The sequence below is a fragment of the Neophocaena asiaeorientalis genome, unplaced genomic scaffold (assembly GCF_003031525.2).
Source record: "Neophocaena asiaeorientalis asiaeorientalis breed wild unplaced genomic scaffold, Neophocaena_asiaeorientalis_V1.1 scaffold134, whole genome shotgun sequence".
Taxonomy (NCBI): domain Eukaryota; kingdom Metazoa; phylum Chordata; class Mammalia; order Artiodactyla; family Phocoenidae; genus Neophocaena; species Neophocaena asiaeorientalis.
The window spans coordinates 3,529,194-3,548,477 of NW_020185339.1; the positions used below are offsets into that span (position 1 = coordinate 3,529,194).

The 19,284-nt window shown below is 33.7% G+C and overlaps 2 protein-coding genes across 11 annotated transcripts in view; one reads left to right on the forward strand and one right to left on the reverse strand.

Annotated features, from left to right (window-relative positions):
* Positions 1-17,644, forward strand: part of PPFIA2 (PPFI scaffold protein A2) — a 458,549-nt gene extending 440,905 nt beyond the window's left edge. For 6 of the 8 annotated variants that reach the window (XM_024736429.1, XM_024736430.1, XM_024736431.1 and 3 more), the window contains 4 exons: positions 2,322-2,497; positions 3,375-3,443; positions 10,906-11,065; positions 12,276-17,644. In XM_024736429.1, the coding sequence (XP_024592197.1) occupies positions 2,322-2,497; positions 3,375-3,443; positions 10,906-11,065; positions 12,276-12,334 (464 nt within the window). In that variant the 3' untranslated portion in view covers positions 12,335-17,644. The remainder of the gene's footprint in view (positions 1-2,321; positions 2,498-3,374; positions 3,444-10,905; positions 11,066-12,275) is intronic. The other 2 variants (XM_024736436.1, XM_024736432.1) reach the window with 1 other exon arrangement.
* ACSS3 (acyl-CoA synthetase short chain family member 3) overlaps positions 11,430-19,284 on the reverse strand; it is a 151,345-nt gene continuing 143,490 nt past the window's right edge. For 2 of the 3 annotated variants that reach the window (XM_024736438.1, XM_024736440.1), the window contains exon 16: positions 16,513-18,670. In XM_024736438.1, coding sequence (XP_024592206.1) covers positions 18,602-18,670 — 69 coding nt within the window. In that variant the 3' untranslated portion in view covers positions 16,513-18,601. Of the gene's footprint in view, positions 12,054-16,512; positions 18,671-19,284 lie in introns of those variants that run through there. The other variant, XR_003002075.1, reaches the window with a different exon arrangement.

The window sequence follows — 19,284 nt, forward strand, 5'->3', positions numbered from 1 at the left end:
TATGTATATATATATATATATATACACACACACACATATATACATATATATGTATATATATATAAAACATGTCAAATAATGGGGCAAAATGAGGAAAACCAAAAGGAATAAAACAGAAAATATAAATATATCCATAAGTGACCCTGGATGATTTTTTTTCAGACATGGACTTTAAAACAATTGTGATTAATGTGTTAAGAAAATAGGTGACAAAATGGAAAATTTTTAATAAAGAGCTAGAATCAATATGTTAAGAAATGATTAAATGGAAATTTTAAGAAGCAGAAAGTTTAAACTGGAACTAATAATGAAATAAAAGATATATCAGTTGAAAATATCTGGCCTGAAATGTGAAAAGAAACAAAAGGATGAGTGATACAAAACAGATCATTAGAGACACTGGACACAGGGAGGAGTCTAGTATAGGTGTAATTGGAATCCCAGAAAGAGAGGTAAGAGAGAATGAGGAAGAAGCAATAGTTGAAAAGATACTGGTGGATATATAAATATATTTTTTTTTTTTAGCAGTACGCGGGCCTCTCACTGTTGTGGCCTCTCCTGTTGCGGAGCACAGGCTCCGGATGCGCAGGCTCAGCGGCCATGGCTCACGGGCCCAGCTGCTTCGCGGCATGTGGGATCCTCCCAGACCGGGGCACGAACCCGCATCCCCTGCATTAGCAGGCGGACCCCCCAACCACTGTGCCACCAGGGAAGCCCCAAAGCAGCACTATTCTTAATAACCACAGTAGAATCCACCCAAATTTCCATCAACAGTAGAAGGGATAAATTGTGACATAATCATACAATGGAATACTAAATAAACAAGCTACTGCTATTTGCCATAGCATGGGTGAACCCTATATTGAGTGAAGATACATATTGTACAACAGCATTTATAAAAAACTAAAAAATCAGGCAAAATTAATCTGGCGTGAGCATAGTCAGAATATTGGTTATTGTTGAGGTGAGGATAACAACTGAGAAAGGGCGTGAGGGGACCTCTGTGGTGCTGAAGTATCACTTTATTGCTTTGATGTTATACACAAGAAAATCTGAATTGGTTATAAATTAATGCATTAGGACAAATTAGTAATGCTTTTGAAAAACTTAATATATAAATACTCTCCCGCCCCACACACACACAAAGAAGAAAATACTAATAAGATTTTTGCAGATAAGTTAAATTGGGGAAATGAACAGTCGAAGTTGAAGAATAGTTCCCAAAGTATTCTTTATACTTTTTCCGGATAAGGTATAAATTTCATTCTGAAAGAAAAAAAAAATTAATAGGAAAACTTACTTTTACTGTACTAGTAAATTATGGGTTTCATTTACCTTTCTAGAAATGAAAAAAAGTTTTGATTCTTTTTTTAGAAAAAAAGTTTTAATTATTTTCTCATTTCCCCTTAAGGATTAGAAAAAAAGGTTTAATTCTTTTCTTATTTCCCCTTAAGTTCCTCAAAATTCTTTCTTTTCAATGGAACATTCTGGCCCTTCTGACTGTTTTGCTGGCTATTATGTAGTATTATGTCAACTCATAATGAGAAGGAATGGAAAAAGGATAAAATATACTTTGATATGTTTTGGTCTAAAGAGGTATATATGACATTTTTCTCTAAAGGTTTTAGTTTTAGAAAATAAAATTCAAAGTGTTTTGTACCTTAGTAAAATATTGCATTTCAACCTAAAAGGAAAAACAACTTATGACTTGAGAGTGGTTGATTTTTGGATTAGTATGTGACTGAGAAATAATGGATTGACAAAATAGTAGGGTAAGTATCAAACTATTGAGTGCCTGTTCTCTTACTATTCTGTTCTCTGACTTATTGCTTCAGATGGAAAAAAAAAAAAAAGTTTCTTCTAGCCTATACACAATAGTTAGGTAGTAGTTTAAAAATACTCTGATGAAGAACCATTTTAGATTGTCATCTTGCTCTCTTGACTGAAGAGCTGTATATGGACACAAATAAGAAACGTCCCCATCTGGTGGTAAAAGCATTGAACTTCAGACAGACCCCTAGAGCTCCAGAATGAAAACAAGAAACACTTTGAGACATTATGTTCCATGTGATGGAAATGCTCTCATTTCAGTGATAACAAACACTCTTAAAATCACAATTTTTTTTCTGGGCTAAAAGTAGAAAGGGTTAGTTATTAGAAAGGTAAATACATGTAACACAAGGAGCCAGCTGCACTAGGGAGTGAATAAAGAAGCTAGCATAAATGCTAACTTGGCCAGACGCCTGTGGCTCATTTCAGCCAGCAGTTTTTATTTACTATGCAAAATACTGCAGCCTAAAATGATGCACCTCTTTTTCTAGATGTGTTGGTGTGGAGCAATGATCGAGTTATTCGCTGGATACAAGCAATTGGACTTCGAGAATATGCAAATAATATTCTTGAAAGTGGTGTGCATGGCTCACTTATAGCCCTGGATGAGAACTTTGACTACAGCAGCTTAGCTTTATTACTACAGATTCCAACACAGAACACCCAGGCAAGCCCCTTTGTGCTGTAGTTGCACTGTGTCCTGGTTTATGTAAGGACAAAGTAAAGTTTTAGGGAAAAAAAGTCGGCTGTGTATTCATGATTCCTAATGGGAGTTAGTTCAACGTTTGATATATGTCACTGGGACTTTAATTTCAAGCTACTGGACTTCTAGCCAAAACAAAATCATAAAATTAAGTTGAAAGGGATTTAGAAGTTATGTGGTCCAACCTCCCACCTGAATGCCAGATTCCCCCAATCAATATCCCTGACAGATGGCCTTTAGTCTCTGCCTCTCTGAGGGGCAGTCATTTCTATTTACATGTCTGAATTATACAGACACTCAGCTCTGGGTGTGCCATTGTTTCCCAAGTCTGGATAATTATTTGAATTGCTGGAGTTCCTTAAAAACTTAAAATAAAACGTGCAATCTACATCACAAGCCTAAGAAATCAGATATCAAGAGATAGGGCACAGGAACCCTCATCATTTAAAGTTTCCCCAAATGATGATTGGCCAGGTTTCAGAACTACCTGCATAGACTTGACAAAAATGTGGCAGTCTAACTTTACTTTTTATTTCATTTTTGTATATTTCAAAGTTTACTTAAAATATTCAATTGGAATAAAGTAACAAAGTGAGGTCAAACCCTTTGACCTCAGACGTTTATGTGAGGCTGTCTCTACTGTCCACAGACTAAAGAAAATTGCCCTTCCTTGTGTTTATAGTGTAAATTTACAATGGCTTATAGATATAGAGGATGAAAAAAATGAGACCCCTGTAAATAAAACAGGGTATTGGAATGTTTTCTCAGGTAAATATAATCGCTATGATTTTCCAAATAAAAGGTGACTTCAATGATGTTAACTCTAATCTGATCTCGACAGGCAAGGCAGATTCTCGAAAGGGAATACAATAACCTCCTGGCTCTGGGAACTGAACGGCGACTGGATGAAGTAAGTCTTTGTCTGTCATTGTCATTCAAAAGGGACCTGGGACAGTACAAGTAAAATGGCTTTCAAGGACTAGTGCTCAAAATTCATCAGATGCTTGTTCTATGGATAGAATCTAGAATTTCCCCCACTATTATTCTTAAATATTTAATTTTACTAATTTGATTTGGAAAGAACTTTATAAATTCATATATATTATCATATCGGCAGTTAGAAACACTAAGAAGTATTTCAGACATTTTTCATGAGCTATGACAGCAAAATAATGTTGAGCAAAAATTTTTTTAAATTGTAAGTAATGACAACACTAGCCCTAATAAATTCAGCTCTTTAATAAGGGATGTGCTTATTTCTTAAATATCAGTGTATCTTCACAGGAAATTTTAGGATATTAAAAGGAAGAAAAAACTTGCTTTCAATAAATGGGAAGCTTTTGATTATTTTAGATATCAATATTGTGTTTTCCTTAAAAATATATGAGTAACATTTTAACAGTCATAGGAATTGAAGGTTATATTGAGTGTAAGAATCTCTACACATAGTAAATGCATGTTTAAATGATTTGGAAAATAGTAAACATGTAAGTAGTCTCCCAAGATGAAGCAATACAAGGGACGTTAGCACACTCTGTGCATTGATAAACTGTGGATTTTAATATTCCTTCTGAGGTTTTCAAGGATCTTTCTGGAAGAAATGGGGAGGAAACCTGAGTATGAAGTGGAAAATACAGTGATGCATAATTCTGTGTTGCAAAATGCAGGTGTTTCTTGGCTGTAAAGAAAAGCTGATTAAAATAGTTCTGTGAATGAACACAGCAATTCCTAAAATGAGACAATAATTCCACACTCAAATGGGCAGGGCAGGTGATCTTGGTTTTATAAAACCCAAGCTGTCCTTTTCAGAGGAAGTTAGACAGATAAGCTCTACAGTCTTGACCTCAGCTAACTTCCTGTAAATTCATACTCCTCTCCAATCAGGATAATGATTAATATTTTTTAAAAACAGTTAATATTTAACTGATTTTAATTTTATAACTTTGATAATCTTTTCAATCCTTATTCTTTTTTCAAAATTTTTTATTGAAGTATAGTTAATTTACAATGTTGTGGTAGTTTCTTGCGTACAGCAAAGTGATTCAGTTCTCTCTCTCTCTCTCTCTCTATATATATATATGTATATATAATATGTATATATATGTGTATATATACATATATATTCTTTTTCACATTCTTTTCCATTATGGTTTGTATTTTTTTTTAATTTTTCTTTTGGTTTTTATTTAGCCACTTAATTTTTATTAATTTTTAAATTTTGTTATTGAAGTACAGTTGATGTACAATATTATATGTTATGGTGTACAACATAGTGATTCTCAATTTTAAGGGTTATACTCCATTTATAATTATTATAAAATATTGGCTATATTCCCTGTGTTGTACAACATATCCTTGTAGCTTATTTTATACATTATAGTTTGTACCTCTTAAGCCCCAACCCTATTTTACCCCTCCGCCCTTCTTTCTCCCCACTGGTAACCACTAGTTTGTTTGCTATATCTGTGAATCTGTTTCTTTTTTTGTTATATTCACTAGTTTGCTTTATTTTTTAGATTTCACATATAAGTGATATCATGTAGTATTTGTCTTTCTCTGTCTGACTTATTTCACTTAGCATAATACCCTCCGAGTCCATCCATGTTGCTGCAAATGGCAAAATTTCATTCTTTTTTATGGCTGAGTAGTATTCCATAGTATATATACATGCAACATCTTTTTTATCCATTCATCTACACTTAGGTTGCTTCCATATCTTGGCAATTGTAAATAATGCTGCTGTGAACATTGGGGTGCATGTATCTTTTCGAATTAGTGTTTTCATTTTTTTCAGATATATACCCAGGAGTGGAATTGCTGGGTCACGTGGTAGTTCTACTTTTAGTTTTTTGAGAAACCTCCATACTGATTTCCACAATGGCTGCAGCAATTTACATTCCCACCAACAGTGGACAAGGGTTCCCTTTTTGCCACATCCCCTCCAGCATTTCTTATTTGTGTTCTTTTTGATGACAGCCATTCTGACAGGTGTGAAGTGGTATCACATTATGGTATTAATTTCCATTTCTCTGATGATTAATGATGTTGAGCATCTTTTCATGTGTCTGCTGGCCATCTGAATGTCCTCTTTGGAAAAATGTCTATTCACATCTTCTGCCCATTTTTTAATTGGGTTGTTTCTTTTTGTTGTCGAGTTATATGAGCTATTTATATATTTTGGATATTAACCCCTTATCAGTCATATCATTTGCAAATGTTTTCTCCTGTTCAGTAGGTTGTCTTTCTAGCTACTATTGTGGAATGCTCTATTTCTCCCTTCAGTTCTGTCAGGTGTTGTTTCATGTATTTTGGGACTCTGTTGTTAGGTGCACATAATTATATCATTTTGATGAATTGACCCTTTTATCATTATAAAGTATCTCTGTCTTTAGTATATTTCTTGGTCTTAAAGTCTATTTTATCTAAAATTGGTATTGACGTTTTATCTCACTTGTGGTTACTGTTTGCATGGTGTATATTTTTTCATTCTTTTGCTTTCAACCTGTTTGTGTCTATGCATCTAAAATGTCTCTTGTAGGGAGTGTATAATTGAATCTTGTTTTTTTAATCTGGTTTGATAATGTTTAAGTCATTCACATTTAGTCTGAATGTTTAAGCTATTTATATTTAGAGTAATTATTGATATGGTTGGATTTCTCTCTGCAATTTTATTTTTTTCTATATGCTTCATGTCTTCTTTTGTTCTTGTGCTTCTGTTCTTCCTTTACTGTCTTCTTTTGTGTTAAATAAATACTTTTCTAATGTACATTTTAATTCCTTTGTGGTTTCTTTATTACATTTTTGAGTTACTAGTCTCAGTTTGTTCTAGAGATTATAATATGTAATTTATCACAATATACTTCAGATTACTACTAACTCAATTCTAATAAATTATCAAAACTTTGCTCCAATATAGCTCAATTCCCTCCTTACCCTTTGTGCTATTATTGTCATATATATTACATCCATATGTGTTATAAATCCAATAATAGTGTTATAATTATTGCTTTATATGTCATTTTAAAAATTTAAGAGAAGAAAGGAGAAAAAATGTATTTATAGAATTTTTTATATTAAACCACATATTTATCATTTCTGGTTCTTTTCATTTTCTTCTGTGGATTCAAGCTACTGTCTGGTGTCCTTTCCTTTCTCCAATATAACTCTATTCCCTCTTTATGTTATAAACCCAACAATTGTTTTTTAACTCAGTTAAGAGAATAAAAGAGAAAAATATGTTTGTAGTGTCTTTGTATTTACTATATAATTGCCTTTTGCTCTTTATTTATTCATGTGGATTCAGTTTACTGTCAGGTGTCATTTCCTTTTACCCTGAAGGACTTCCTTTAGTATTTTTTATAAGGCAGGCCTGCTAGCAACAAATTCTCATTCTTTGTCTGGGAGTGTCTTTATTTCACCTTCATTGCTGAAGGATACTTTTATTGGACAAAGACTTCTTAATTGACAGGATTTTTTTCTTTCAGCACTTTGAATATGCCATCTCATTCCTTCTGGCCTCCATTGTTTCTGATAAAAAATTAGCTGTTAATTTTATTGTGGTTCCCTTGTATGATACATCATTTCTCTCTTGTGTTCAAGATTTTCGCTGCCTTTTAACAGTTTTACTATGATGTCTACTTGGACTTTGGATGTGTAATGTTTTTCATCAAAATTTTGAATTTTTGGACTATTATTTCTTCAAATATGTTTTTCTGCCTAATTCGCTCCTCTTCTGGAATTCCCATTAAGTGTATATTGTGTGTTCAAAGATGTTCCATGGGTATCTGAGGCTCTGTTCATTTTTCTTCATTCTTTTTTCCTTTCTGTTCTTTAGACTGAATAATCTCAATTGCTGTATCTTCAAGTTTGCTGATTCTTTATTCTTCCAGTTCAAAGATGCTACTGAACCTCTCTAGTGAATTTTTTTTTAGAAATGGCTTTTATTTATTTTTGGCTGTGTTGAGTCTTCGTTTCTGTGCGAGGGCTTTCTCTAGTTGCGGCGAGTGGGGGCCACTCTTCATCTGGTGCGCGGGCTTCTCACTATCGCGGCCTCTCTTGTTGTGGAGCACGGGCTCCAGACGTACAGGCTCAGTAGTTGTGGCTCACGGGCCTAGTTGCTTTGCAGCATGTGGGATCTTCCCAGACCAGGGCTCAAACCCGTGTCCCCTGCATTGGCAGGCAGATTCTCAACCACTGCGCCACCAGGGAAGCCCCCTCTAGTGAATTTTTAATTTCACTTGTTTCACTTTTCAATTCCAGAATTTCCATTAGATTCTCTCTCTCTCTGTATATATATATATAATATATATATCATATATATAATACATATCATATACATGTATAATTTCTGTCTCTCTATTGATATTCTCTATTTGATGAGTCATTTGATGAGTCTTTTTTTTTTTTTTGCGGTACGTGGGCCTCTCACGTTGCGGAGCACAGGCTCCAGACGCACAGGCTCAGCAGCCATGGCTCATGGGCCTAGCCGCTCCATGGCATGTGGGATCCGCCCGGACCGGGGCACGAATTATTGGAGTATAATTGCTTTACAATGGTGTGTTAGTTTCTGCTTTATAACAAAGTGAATCAGTTATACATATACACATATCCCCATACCTCTTCTCTCTTTCATCTCCCTCCCTCGCACCCTCCCTATCCCACCCCTCTAAGTGGTCACAAAGCACCGAGCTGATCTCCCTGTGCTGTGTGGCTGCTTCATACTATCTATCTGTTTTACATTTGGTAGTATATATATGTCCATGCCACTCTCTCTTTGTCCAGGCTTACCCTTCCCCCTTCCCGTATCCTCAAGTCCATTGTCTAGTAGGTCTGTGTCTTTATTCCCTCCTTGCTCCTAGGTTCTTCGTGACCATTTTTTTTCTTTAGGTTCCATATATATTTTAGCATACAGTATTTGTTTTTCTCTTTCTGACTTACTTCACTCTGTATGACAGACTCTAGGTCCATCCACTGCACTACAAATAACTCAACTTCGTTTCTTTTTATGTTCGTTATGGTTTATTACAGGATATTGAATATAGGTTCCTGTGTTGTACAGTAGGGCCTTGTTGTTTATGTATTTTATATATAGTAGTTTGTATCTGCTTTTAATCCGTATTCTTAATTGTTGAATCAAAAAGATAGTCTGCATAAACACATACACACTTTTTTTTTTTTTTTTTTTTTTTGCGGTATGCGGGCCTCTCACTGCTGTGGCCTCTCCTGTTGCAGAGCACAGGCTCCGGACGCACAGGCTCAGCGGCCATGGCTCACGGGCCCAGCCGCTCCGCGGCATGTGGGATCTTCCCGGACCGGGTCACAAACCCGTGTCCCCTGCATCGGCAGGTGGACTCTCAATCACTGTGCCACCAGGGAAGCCCCATACACACTTTTAAGTACAATTATTATCCTTACTTAAAAGTTGGAAAAATAATTTTAATAAAAATGATTAAAGATCTGTCATAACGATTCTAAAATGCAGACTGACCTGAAGTAGAGGTCCAGTCAGAGACACAAGTCTATGTGGGTTCTAGTGTTGCTTCTTAAAAGTAATGAACAAGTTGAAAGTCCTAAATGGAACGTTATTATCTGCCTTTAAAATATGCTACCTCTTTTTATTACTAAAAAAGCACATGATTTTATCATTCAAACCCTCTAGTCGCTTTTGTCTCAGTTTTTCATTTCTTTGTTTGATTTTGGTTTTGTTTTTTGAATGTGAACAAAAATATCTAAACAACTTAGCTGGAGCCAGAATAGACTTGTTTCTGGGGCTGATCGCATTCAGATTCCACTGAAATGATTTGAGAAGTGTTCATGTGCTGCTACAGACAGAGGATATCCTCAGCTGAGAGCGTACCTTTCAATCTCCTCTCATGGAAACCTTTTCCTGTGATGTTGTTGCTTATAGTTCCCATTAACTTTCTGCAGTAACACTATGTTGAAAGAACAGAAGTTAAGGAATCATGATTTAAATTCTCAACTTACTGGCATATTTTTGAGCCCTTATCTCACACATTATAGGAGCTGTACATTCCTACAGTGTAATGTAATGTTTTATAGAACTGAAGGAAATTTATGTTCATGCAATAACTTCTCCAAGATTCAAGAAGTCAGCGAGGCCACAACTGTGAAATTCTGCTTCTTTTTTCCATTTATAAATATTTGGAGGTCTAAGGCAGTCAAATGCTGCAGTTGAGAAGAGTAGCAGAAATCTCTTAAAATGTAAAATGGCTGTCATACCTAAACAAAATTTATATATTAATAATAAGGATTCTAAAAGAAAAATGGATAAATGTAATTACATAAATGATTTTATTTTTCCCAGATTAACCTTGTATGCTACTTAAATTAGTAGTCTATGATGAAGAATACTTTATAGTGTTTCTTATTTATAACAATAATTTAGGCTGAATATCTATCTATATTCTCTATGCCCAAATGAAGTCACCTGAGCTAGCAGAGTCAACCACACATATTTAACTATAATTTTAGGGAGTAGACAGTCCTTCCTTAGATGAAAAACTTAGTGATATAAGAAGACAAGATCTATGTAGAATGATTAATATTTTCCTTAGATTAGAAACAAAGAAGATAATCAGTCAAATGGTAAATTACATATTGTTGCTTACCAATTCAGAGAAAATAACTGTTTGTCTGCAGGTACAATGGGTATGCACAGAGAGGGAAGATTTTATGCAATTAAGATATAATAGAATCAGCAACAAGAATTACATTGTAAAACAGCAGCCAGAGTTATATTATGCTTTTGGTGGCATCTAATGAGCACATGTATTTATTAAAAGGAAGGTGACCATTTGCATAGGTTTTTCAACAAACTACAAGTTAATTCTGTATCAGCTGAAATCTAGCAAATGACAAATTTAGTTTCTTACACAGAGTATAAATTATCGTATCCCATATGAGCCAGGTTGTATCAAATATAGATTTCCCATAACATATACCTTGTATACATAAAAGCAAAATTCATGAAATAATCAACTGTGTGAATCAAATAGTGTTTACCCAATACTTATTCAACTAAGTATATCATCTCATAACATAAAAACAGTTGGCATGAAGTGCAACAAAGTATACCCAAAATTCTTTTTGGAAAAACTTTGGGGTTTTATTTTAAATTTTCAAAGATTTTACTTTCATATGTTTTAGATTCGAAATCATATGAACTTTTTAATAAAAACATTTCTATTTCACATATCCTGCATTCTCATTTTGGAATCAATATAACCCTTGAAATATAGTATTCCATATGTATACTTTACAGACTGAATGTAAATAATCAGAGTTACATGTTTTAAGCACCTGGACTAGTTTACTTGTTTTCATTACATCAAATTGTATCTCTGTACTGGCAGAGTGATGACAAGAATTTCAGGCGTGGGTCGACCTGGAGAAGGCAGTTTCCTCCCCGTGAAGTACACGGAATCAGCATGATGCCTGGGTCCTCAGAAACATTACCGGCTGGATTTAGGTTAACCACAACATCGGGGCAGTCAAGGAAAATGACAACGGATGGTACAGTAGTTTTGCATTTCTGCTTATAAAGTAAAAAGCTTGTTTAGCAAATGCTGTCATTCTCTGATCTTGCACAGCTTTCTGGAATTGATTATTTTCTTAAGTTGGTTTGCTCTGCTTGAAGTTTACTTTGCTTTCATCAGACCATACTCTTTTGTAAGCTGCTAATGCATGAACTCATGGCACTTTATTCATATTTTAAAAATAATTTAAAATATCCTAAAAAGGACTATTTTGGCTAATGTCCACATCTAGGAAGAAAAACATCTGCATGATTTGTGTTTCTTTACTCTTCTATTCACCAAGTAAATAATTTGTTTAGAGGATGGATTTGGACTAAAGGTCCTTAATAGATGGAAATTAACTCCACTGTCACCCTACATGCTTGAATATTACAAGTTTTCTATTTCATCTTAAAAACTCAGACTCATCAGATATTCTCACCTATGACCAAGGCAGAAGGCCTTAAATAAACAAGCACAACCATGAGAAGAGAATTAAACAAACACAAAACCGACAGTAATTTCCCAATTAGTATTTCCTTCTGTGGACATTAGACTTGTGTTATATACTTCACAAAGGAAAACAGCCATTCTGGAGGAGAGACAAATTTGAGTTGTAGTCACAAAGTTATGTCTGTCTGGTAAGCATTAAACAAAAAAGTCCCACTCTCTTTATTGAGACAATCACCTAGAATTATTATTTCTTGTCAAGGTGATAGTAGTTATCATGGCCCTTAAAATAAGTTCCAGTATAAACCATGATCTTTGATCTATATTCCATGATCTTTGATCTATATTTCTTCTAAGTTGTTACTATTATGGAACACATTAGCAAAATTCATGAGCAATTTAACATGATTAAAATGAGTATAGCAGCTTTTCAGTATTGGAGGGGAAGATAATCCATCATACTGAATTCTCCAAGAGCAATCTTTGCTTCAAAAACAGGAGCACCCAGGGGAACTGTTCTTGTTAACAGATTTCACCTAAGGAGGAATACACAACTTGAAAGCTCAGGTGAATCACACTGGAATAAATTTTCTTTAGTAGCTTGTCTTGAGAAAAGGAATATGAGTGGCTTCTATCTGAGAGAAAGAAGGTCTATTAATATGTTCAGATCCCTTTATGCAGGGAAAATGAATCTTTCTCATCTGAAATTTTGTACTCAATCATCCAAGTCCCTCTAAAGCCCTTTTCTCCATTTGCAGTTCCTTCATCAAGACTGCAGAGGTTAGACAACTCCACTGTTCGCACATACTCATGTTGACAAGCCACTCAAAGGAGGCAGCACTGACTTGCTGTGAGTAGTTTTCCTTGGCTGACAAAAAACCACCAAAAAAAGTGGAACCTACATAGACTAGTAAATATACACAATACTCTTCGTTGTGCCGAAGAGTGAGAGAAGTGAGAGAACCCCTTTGAATTGCTAGAGAGTGGAAAGTTCTTTACATTGTAACTCTTAATCTAGGATTTCCTATCACCATCTGTCTGCTATGGTTTAAGGCCCATCTGTTGGAGGCCTGTCACTATCTTATTACACATCAGTGGGTTGCTACTACACTGGTTTCTACTTTTTCATAGCACTTTATATTGATGCATATAGCATTTTACTGGTGAGAGTTTGGCACTTACAGAATAACACACTTTTAAGTGAGTATTTTATATAGGGGAAGTTGAAATAAGCAAATAGTATTTTAGTAGGTACCCAGAGTCAAATAGTGGCAGAATCAGGAAAATGATTTGGAGGTTATTTCACATTAAAAACAAAAGTATAACTGAAAAATCTGAACTTCTGGTATGTTGTTTTTCATCAATGTGATTAATACTTGTTGAAAACGTATAGGAATTTTAAGTATCTGGGGTTTACAGCAGATAGAAACCAAGTGAAATAACATTATAACAATGGCGGACAGGACAGAAACCCATCCTATAAAATCATAAGCTATAAGGCATTTGTACTTCGAGAAATACTAGTTGATGGAATCTAATTCCAAATCCATATGAAAATGGAATTTTATTGGAAACCGGTCTTAGTAAAACTGTGTCTTCATAGAAAATAAATGTCAAGAACTCATAAACATTTTTTAATCTACAACTGTGCTTTACCAAAATATTCTACCATTTACGATGAATTAAAATTTTGGAGAAACACTTTTTAGAGCAATATTTAGAACCAAGTATGTGCACAGGGATGGGGAGGGGAACAGCTCATCTTGTGCTGTTTATTCATTGCCTTGAACTAAAAGCTCCACACAACTTACTGTTGGTCTTTGGGGCCTAATATAGGAGCTGATATGCTGCCTTATTTGGGTCACTATTTGAAGCTGCTGATGATAAAACAAAAAGCTTTCAGATAAGAGATTTAATTTCAGAATGTAAAACCCTAACATTAAAAATTTAATTATGGTATACAATTTGGCACCTTATTAGGCATGATCTAAAATTTGTAATAATTTGGCTAAATAAGAGGCTTTCCAAAATACTGTTTGTAATAGTTTCTACACATAACATGATAATTTACCAGGAACTAGAATTAGAATACTTCACTAATTTACAAATGACTACTTAATATGTTGAGTAGTGCTTGCTTCTTAGCTCTTGACTGATGGGTAGAATTACTCTTTAACTATTTATAATCTGTATTTTGTGCTTGGCATTCTAGTTCATATTTCCTAGTTTTTACCATTAAATGGAATAAAGGTATTTATTTCCAATAAGTTAATCTGGGACAACCAATTTCTATTGTGAGGAAACATTAGCATTTTTGTTATTAACACAATTCAGAACATATCATTTATCTCTTGTGTCGGGATAGTAATTGTGATCTTTTCCTAAGTATATTATGACTGGAAAGAATCAGTGATGCCACATCACTAACCCAGATTCTTTATATGTTACTGATTATCATTATGTTTTTGTCACAATTAAAGATCTCTTTTGAAGAGCTCTAAAATATATGAGTTAGAATACAGATCTATTCCATGGAATAGGTCAACTCAACTCAATTTATTAATGAGCAAGCTGTACGCTTTTCAAAAGGACTGCTGAGGTTTTCTGTGACTACCTTTGTTTATATTACTGCCATACTTTCTACAAAGTTGAGCAAATCTTATTTATGAACCTCGCCTGCAGAAAATTAGAGAGGAGCAAATATTAATTACATACAGCCATTGGTTAGACCTGAGATGATATCCTACCCTTAGGACAAAAGTGGGCAGGATGCATGGAGGTGCACCAAGAGTCGCAGAGGGAGATTTTTCCAATCTGGGATCTTTCAGTAAACTAATGCTGTCCATTACATATTTTAGATGTCGTCTTTTCAGTCTACTCTACCTAAAGTGCACTACCATCTAAGAAGATAAGCAGTGAAAACCTTTGTGAAGACTGAATTCTAAGGAAATAATCACAACTAATGGTTTATTAAGCTGAAAATGTGATTTTGGGGGGAGTCAGATATTAAGTTTGATTAGTTTACTACAATTGTAAGAAAATGCTTAAGTCATTTGAATAATAAGCATCATCCACATCATAAATTCTGTACAACAGATGCTTTTATGAAATGGAGCCACTTGGTTTTTCATGTTTTATTGTAATATACTTGGCATTTATGTATTACTGTGTATGCATTTCTTTTTAAATGTGTAAGTCTTATGTAAATGGATATAAATATGATTTTTTTAAAAATAAAATATATGGTTCATGGAGTCTTGAGTGCAAACATTTGACAATTCCAAGTACTGTTTGTATTTTACCATTCCACCATTTTTACAGTTTTCGAATTGTAACAAATTGATATGTTTCCTGGAAGCATGTTTCATGCTTCCAACATGTTTCTCCTTTAAGTCTGTCAATCCTTAAAGCTGAAAACCTGCCTCTGATCATGTAAAAAAGAATGATTTAACCTGGAACTGGAGCCAAAAATAGACCTTTAAAGGAAATCAGGGATGTCCTATATCTTTAGAAATAGCACTGTGATGGCTCGATCTCCTTTTCAATACGAAACAAAGCCAAACTGTTTACAAGAGTCAAAAGCAATTATTTAAAAAAATTTATAAAAAAAAAAAAAATGTCTTCTTATTACCTATGGACCAAGGGAAAAAAAAAAAAAAAAAAACTTCTTTACTAAGAACCACATGTTCATCCAAATACCTTGAACCTCCAGCCAGCCCTGTTCAGTGAATGTCAACCACTGCAGAGTCTGAGGTCATTTCCACTGGAAAAAGCAAAACCCCAGAAACCTTTCCCTTTTGTCAATGTAATAGGGCATTAGCCAGACTCATGTCTAACTAACGTTATATGCTCTTAGCCGAGAAGGCCTTGTTGCGACTTCCCTGAAGTCAGTCTTATCAGAGGAAATAAGACAGAATGATTAACATATATAGTGTATAAAAGTATAGAAGAATAATCTCTTCCCTGTGGCTTTATTTGGTGGTGTTACTGTTGTTTATTCTTTGTTTATATGGGAGATTTCAAAGTAAAATCTATTTAAGAATACCATTTATCTAACTGCTGATTTTCTGCTGCTTGATCTTATTAACAGCAAGACCTGTCATTAGTAATTCCTTTTTTGTATTTAATTTGCTATGTTTGCACGTACATTACATTTGTTTTGATGTCAATTTTTGTTTAACAGATTCACTCAAAAGGTAATGGTAACAGAAACCCTCTCCATTGTCAATAAACAAAAATACTTCCAGTTCTCTGTTTAAGCTTTGTTTTCTAGTCACATAAAGTTTAAAATTTTACTTAAACTATAATGAAAATCATTCTTCTTAGTGATCAATCTTTTAGCTTCAAAAGTGAGTCTGCCACAAGAGGGAGCACTAAACTTGCCTATGAAAGTGATTTTAAATTTTCTAAAAATGTTGCCTGATTAGAAACAATGGGAAAGAGCTTTTTAAGTTCGTCTGAATATGGGGATCTTGACTTACAGAAATGAAATATAATATAGAAACTATGGTATCATAATAATACAAACTAGATTTGTATCTACTGTTCTGCACAACTTAATTGCATAAACAGTTCTTCCCCTTTAAGAGATCACCTAATAAGAGATATTAACCATTTAAAATAGACTAACATACAGGGATATAAAAGATCCAGTTACTTGCCTCAAAAACCATAAAATATTCTTCGATGTATAAGATCATTTTGCCAGATTCTAAAACCCATTTCATGGATTAAGCTTAGAACCTTGGTTTTCTTCCTTTTAACTATCAACATTATGAATTTTCATATTTTTAATAATCAGAGCCTTTACAAATATAATTTTATATAAATAAAACTGCTTTTAAATGTAAAGCAGTTCTCATTTGTATACACTTAGTACATTTTCACAGGCAAAATAGATAAATTAATTGGCACTTTTCTATAGATTTTAAAATAAAATATTTACATTTTAATTTTAATACCTTACGGTAAAAAAATTCTATGCAACTACCAAAAGAAGATCATGCAGAATTTATTTCAGCAAATTACATTTTTTAGTAACATTATATTGTTATTTTTAAAGACATTTAATTCAAAATATTTTAAGTACTATTGAGTGAAAGTACCTTATGGTAAGTATTAAAATAGAAAATTCCTTTTTTTTTTCTTCCAAAATTTAAGCAATCTGATGACTGTATCTTTCTTGCCCCACATTCAGTCTTGTGAGAGGAGCAGTACTTTCTCTGACCCTGCAAAGGAGATCACTTTCTTTAACCAGATACAAGAAAACACCACTTCCCCGGTCTTGTGCACTGTTTTCCAATCCCACTCAACAGGAAAATAACCCAAGCCTGCTTGCTGAAGTATCTCTCAGATTGATTACCACGAAAAATGTGCAAGAGGATCAAAGATGTAATCGTTAACACAATTCTTGTATATGCCTGGGTTTATACCTTGCAGATGAACTATGATACACAATCGGCTAAAGAATTTGCCATTTCAAATTAACTGAATTTTATATGAAAAAAGAAGGTAATACATCTTAATTCTAAGACATTAAAAAGTGTAAGATTACAGTTGTGATAAGATAAAATGTACTCAAGAGAAGAGACAGTTTAAGGAACCCAACAACTTCAAATTATAAGCTGAATATCTATCTAATTAGTTTAACTCAGTCTGCTAAAATAATTAAAAGGAGCAGTTAGATAAATGTATTTTTTCAGGTGTGACAATCAAAAAGCCAATTTTAGCAAATAACAATTTACTTTGAGAAGCCATTTATCTTATAGGCTACAGTCCAAAAAATCCTAACATTTTCAGAATGTCTTTATACAAGTTGTAAGCAATTTTTATGAAACAAACAATAAGCTCTTATCTATTATCGCTCATATATATTTTGTGATATGTTACCAGACTATATGTTAAGACAGTTGCTCTTAAAAATAATGTTCCTGATGGACTGAAAGACTGAGGAATACTTTAAGAACCGTCAAGACATGGGTATGGTATTTTTTGAGTTTAAATGTATTCTTTGATAACTGATCTCATGTAGAGCTCTAAGTAAACCAAATAAGTAATTATCTATATCGACCTACTCTGGATAATTGGCACATTATCATATGCTTATTAACAAAGACTAATTTTCAGTTATTTTTTTAATGCTCAATAGTTTTACAGAAGTTTAAATGGAAGGATGTGCTTTGGATATGACAATTTTTTTTTTTTAGTGAGTTATTTAAAAATTAGAGATTTCACATAAAATCTGGATTTTTGGTTTCTCTTAAAACTCCTCCCGGTTTTTAGCTAATGTAAAAACTTTTACATTTCTTCCTTAAGAGCTTTCCTTGCCAGTTTCCCCATTTCTACACATTTCCTTGTTTCCAAAAGAAGCTGGAATCATTAAGAGTATACAGTCAGCTAAAGAGCCCTCATCTCCATGACAAAGAGATTGGATTAATTGACCTCTATGCTCTCTGCCAGCCTGTGATTCCCCTTGACTAAGTAACAAAGGATTGAAGAAAGCTGTACCTTGGTTGGTACCCAGCCTTCCCTCAGGAAATATGTGACTAGACAGATTCTCCTACTTAGAAAATCATGTCTAGATGATTACCTAAAACGTCCCATTTCATCCATTTCATTTAAAATAACCATGCATGTGGGCATCTCAAGAATATTAGAAAATATTCAGAATTTCTATAAGAAAATTATAATTGTTTTCTGACTTCACTTGAGTTTTAGGTCTTGGGTCAAAGCTGCAGAGTCCTAATTTCAGCAAGTGGCTCGATATTAGTGTCACTTTCAATTAAAATGTTTTTTTGGGGGGTACAATTTTTATAAATCGTATGTCAGATATATTTTTCTTAAATCAAAGTTCTGGAAAATCTATAATGAGCAATGTTACAGGTAACCAGTAACAGTGCTAATTGGGCTAATCAAACAGAAGGCCTTTTACTAGTTTTCACGTACATTGTTTTTAGATGTTTTTAGACCAAGCTCTACAATTTACATTTCAGTTTGCATGTAATTTCTATTTAAATATTTATTTCTGGGAAATAATTCCAAAATCTAACTCCAATTAGAAAAGTGACAAAAAAAGAAAAAAAAGTCATAATGCCTGCTTCAGCATTTCTTCTATGTGCCCAAAAATGCTGGGGTCTTCAATTGTAGGAGATATCTGGAAAGAAAATTAGAGCCAGATGAAGGTGCTTCATTGAACCCTTCCATTCTATACAATTAAACAATTATATGCAATCTTGTATTCCCCATTATCTTATCATACTCATATGGAAAGGTTCAAAAACAGGGAACTTTGAACTCAATATTTTAAAATGTATCTATAGTAAAATAAACTGTTCAGTTAGCAAAACTATTGGTCCTAGATGGTACTTTCTTTTATGGGCCTTTCAATGAGCATCTATAGAAAAAGTTTTTTTTTTTGGCATTTGCCCATACAACCACTCCGTACCGTTGCATCACTTTTTATTAGATCTTGATGATTAAAAATACATATATTTGTGCATGTATAATATGCACAAAAATTAAAAGAATGCATATGCTTGAATCAGCCTAAATTACCTAAAATAATTTTCACTCAAAACAGGAAAAATAATGAGCATATATATCAATTAGAATTTTCAAAATATCTATAGCCAGCCTCTCACTCACTATTAGTCACTAATGACGGCAATGAAGGAAAATTTATCCTTAATTTAATAAGATTGAGTTTCCACAAGTTTGAATTTGACATATTTACTAACAGTAAAATATTTTCACATACTGGTTCTTATA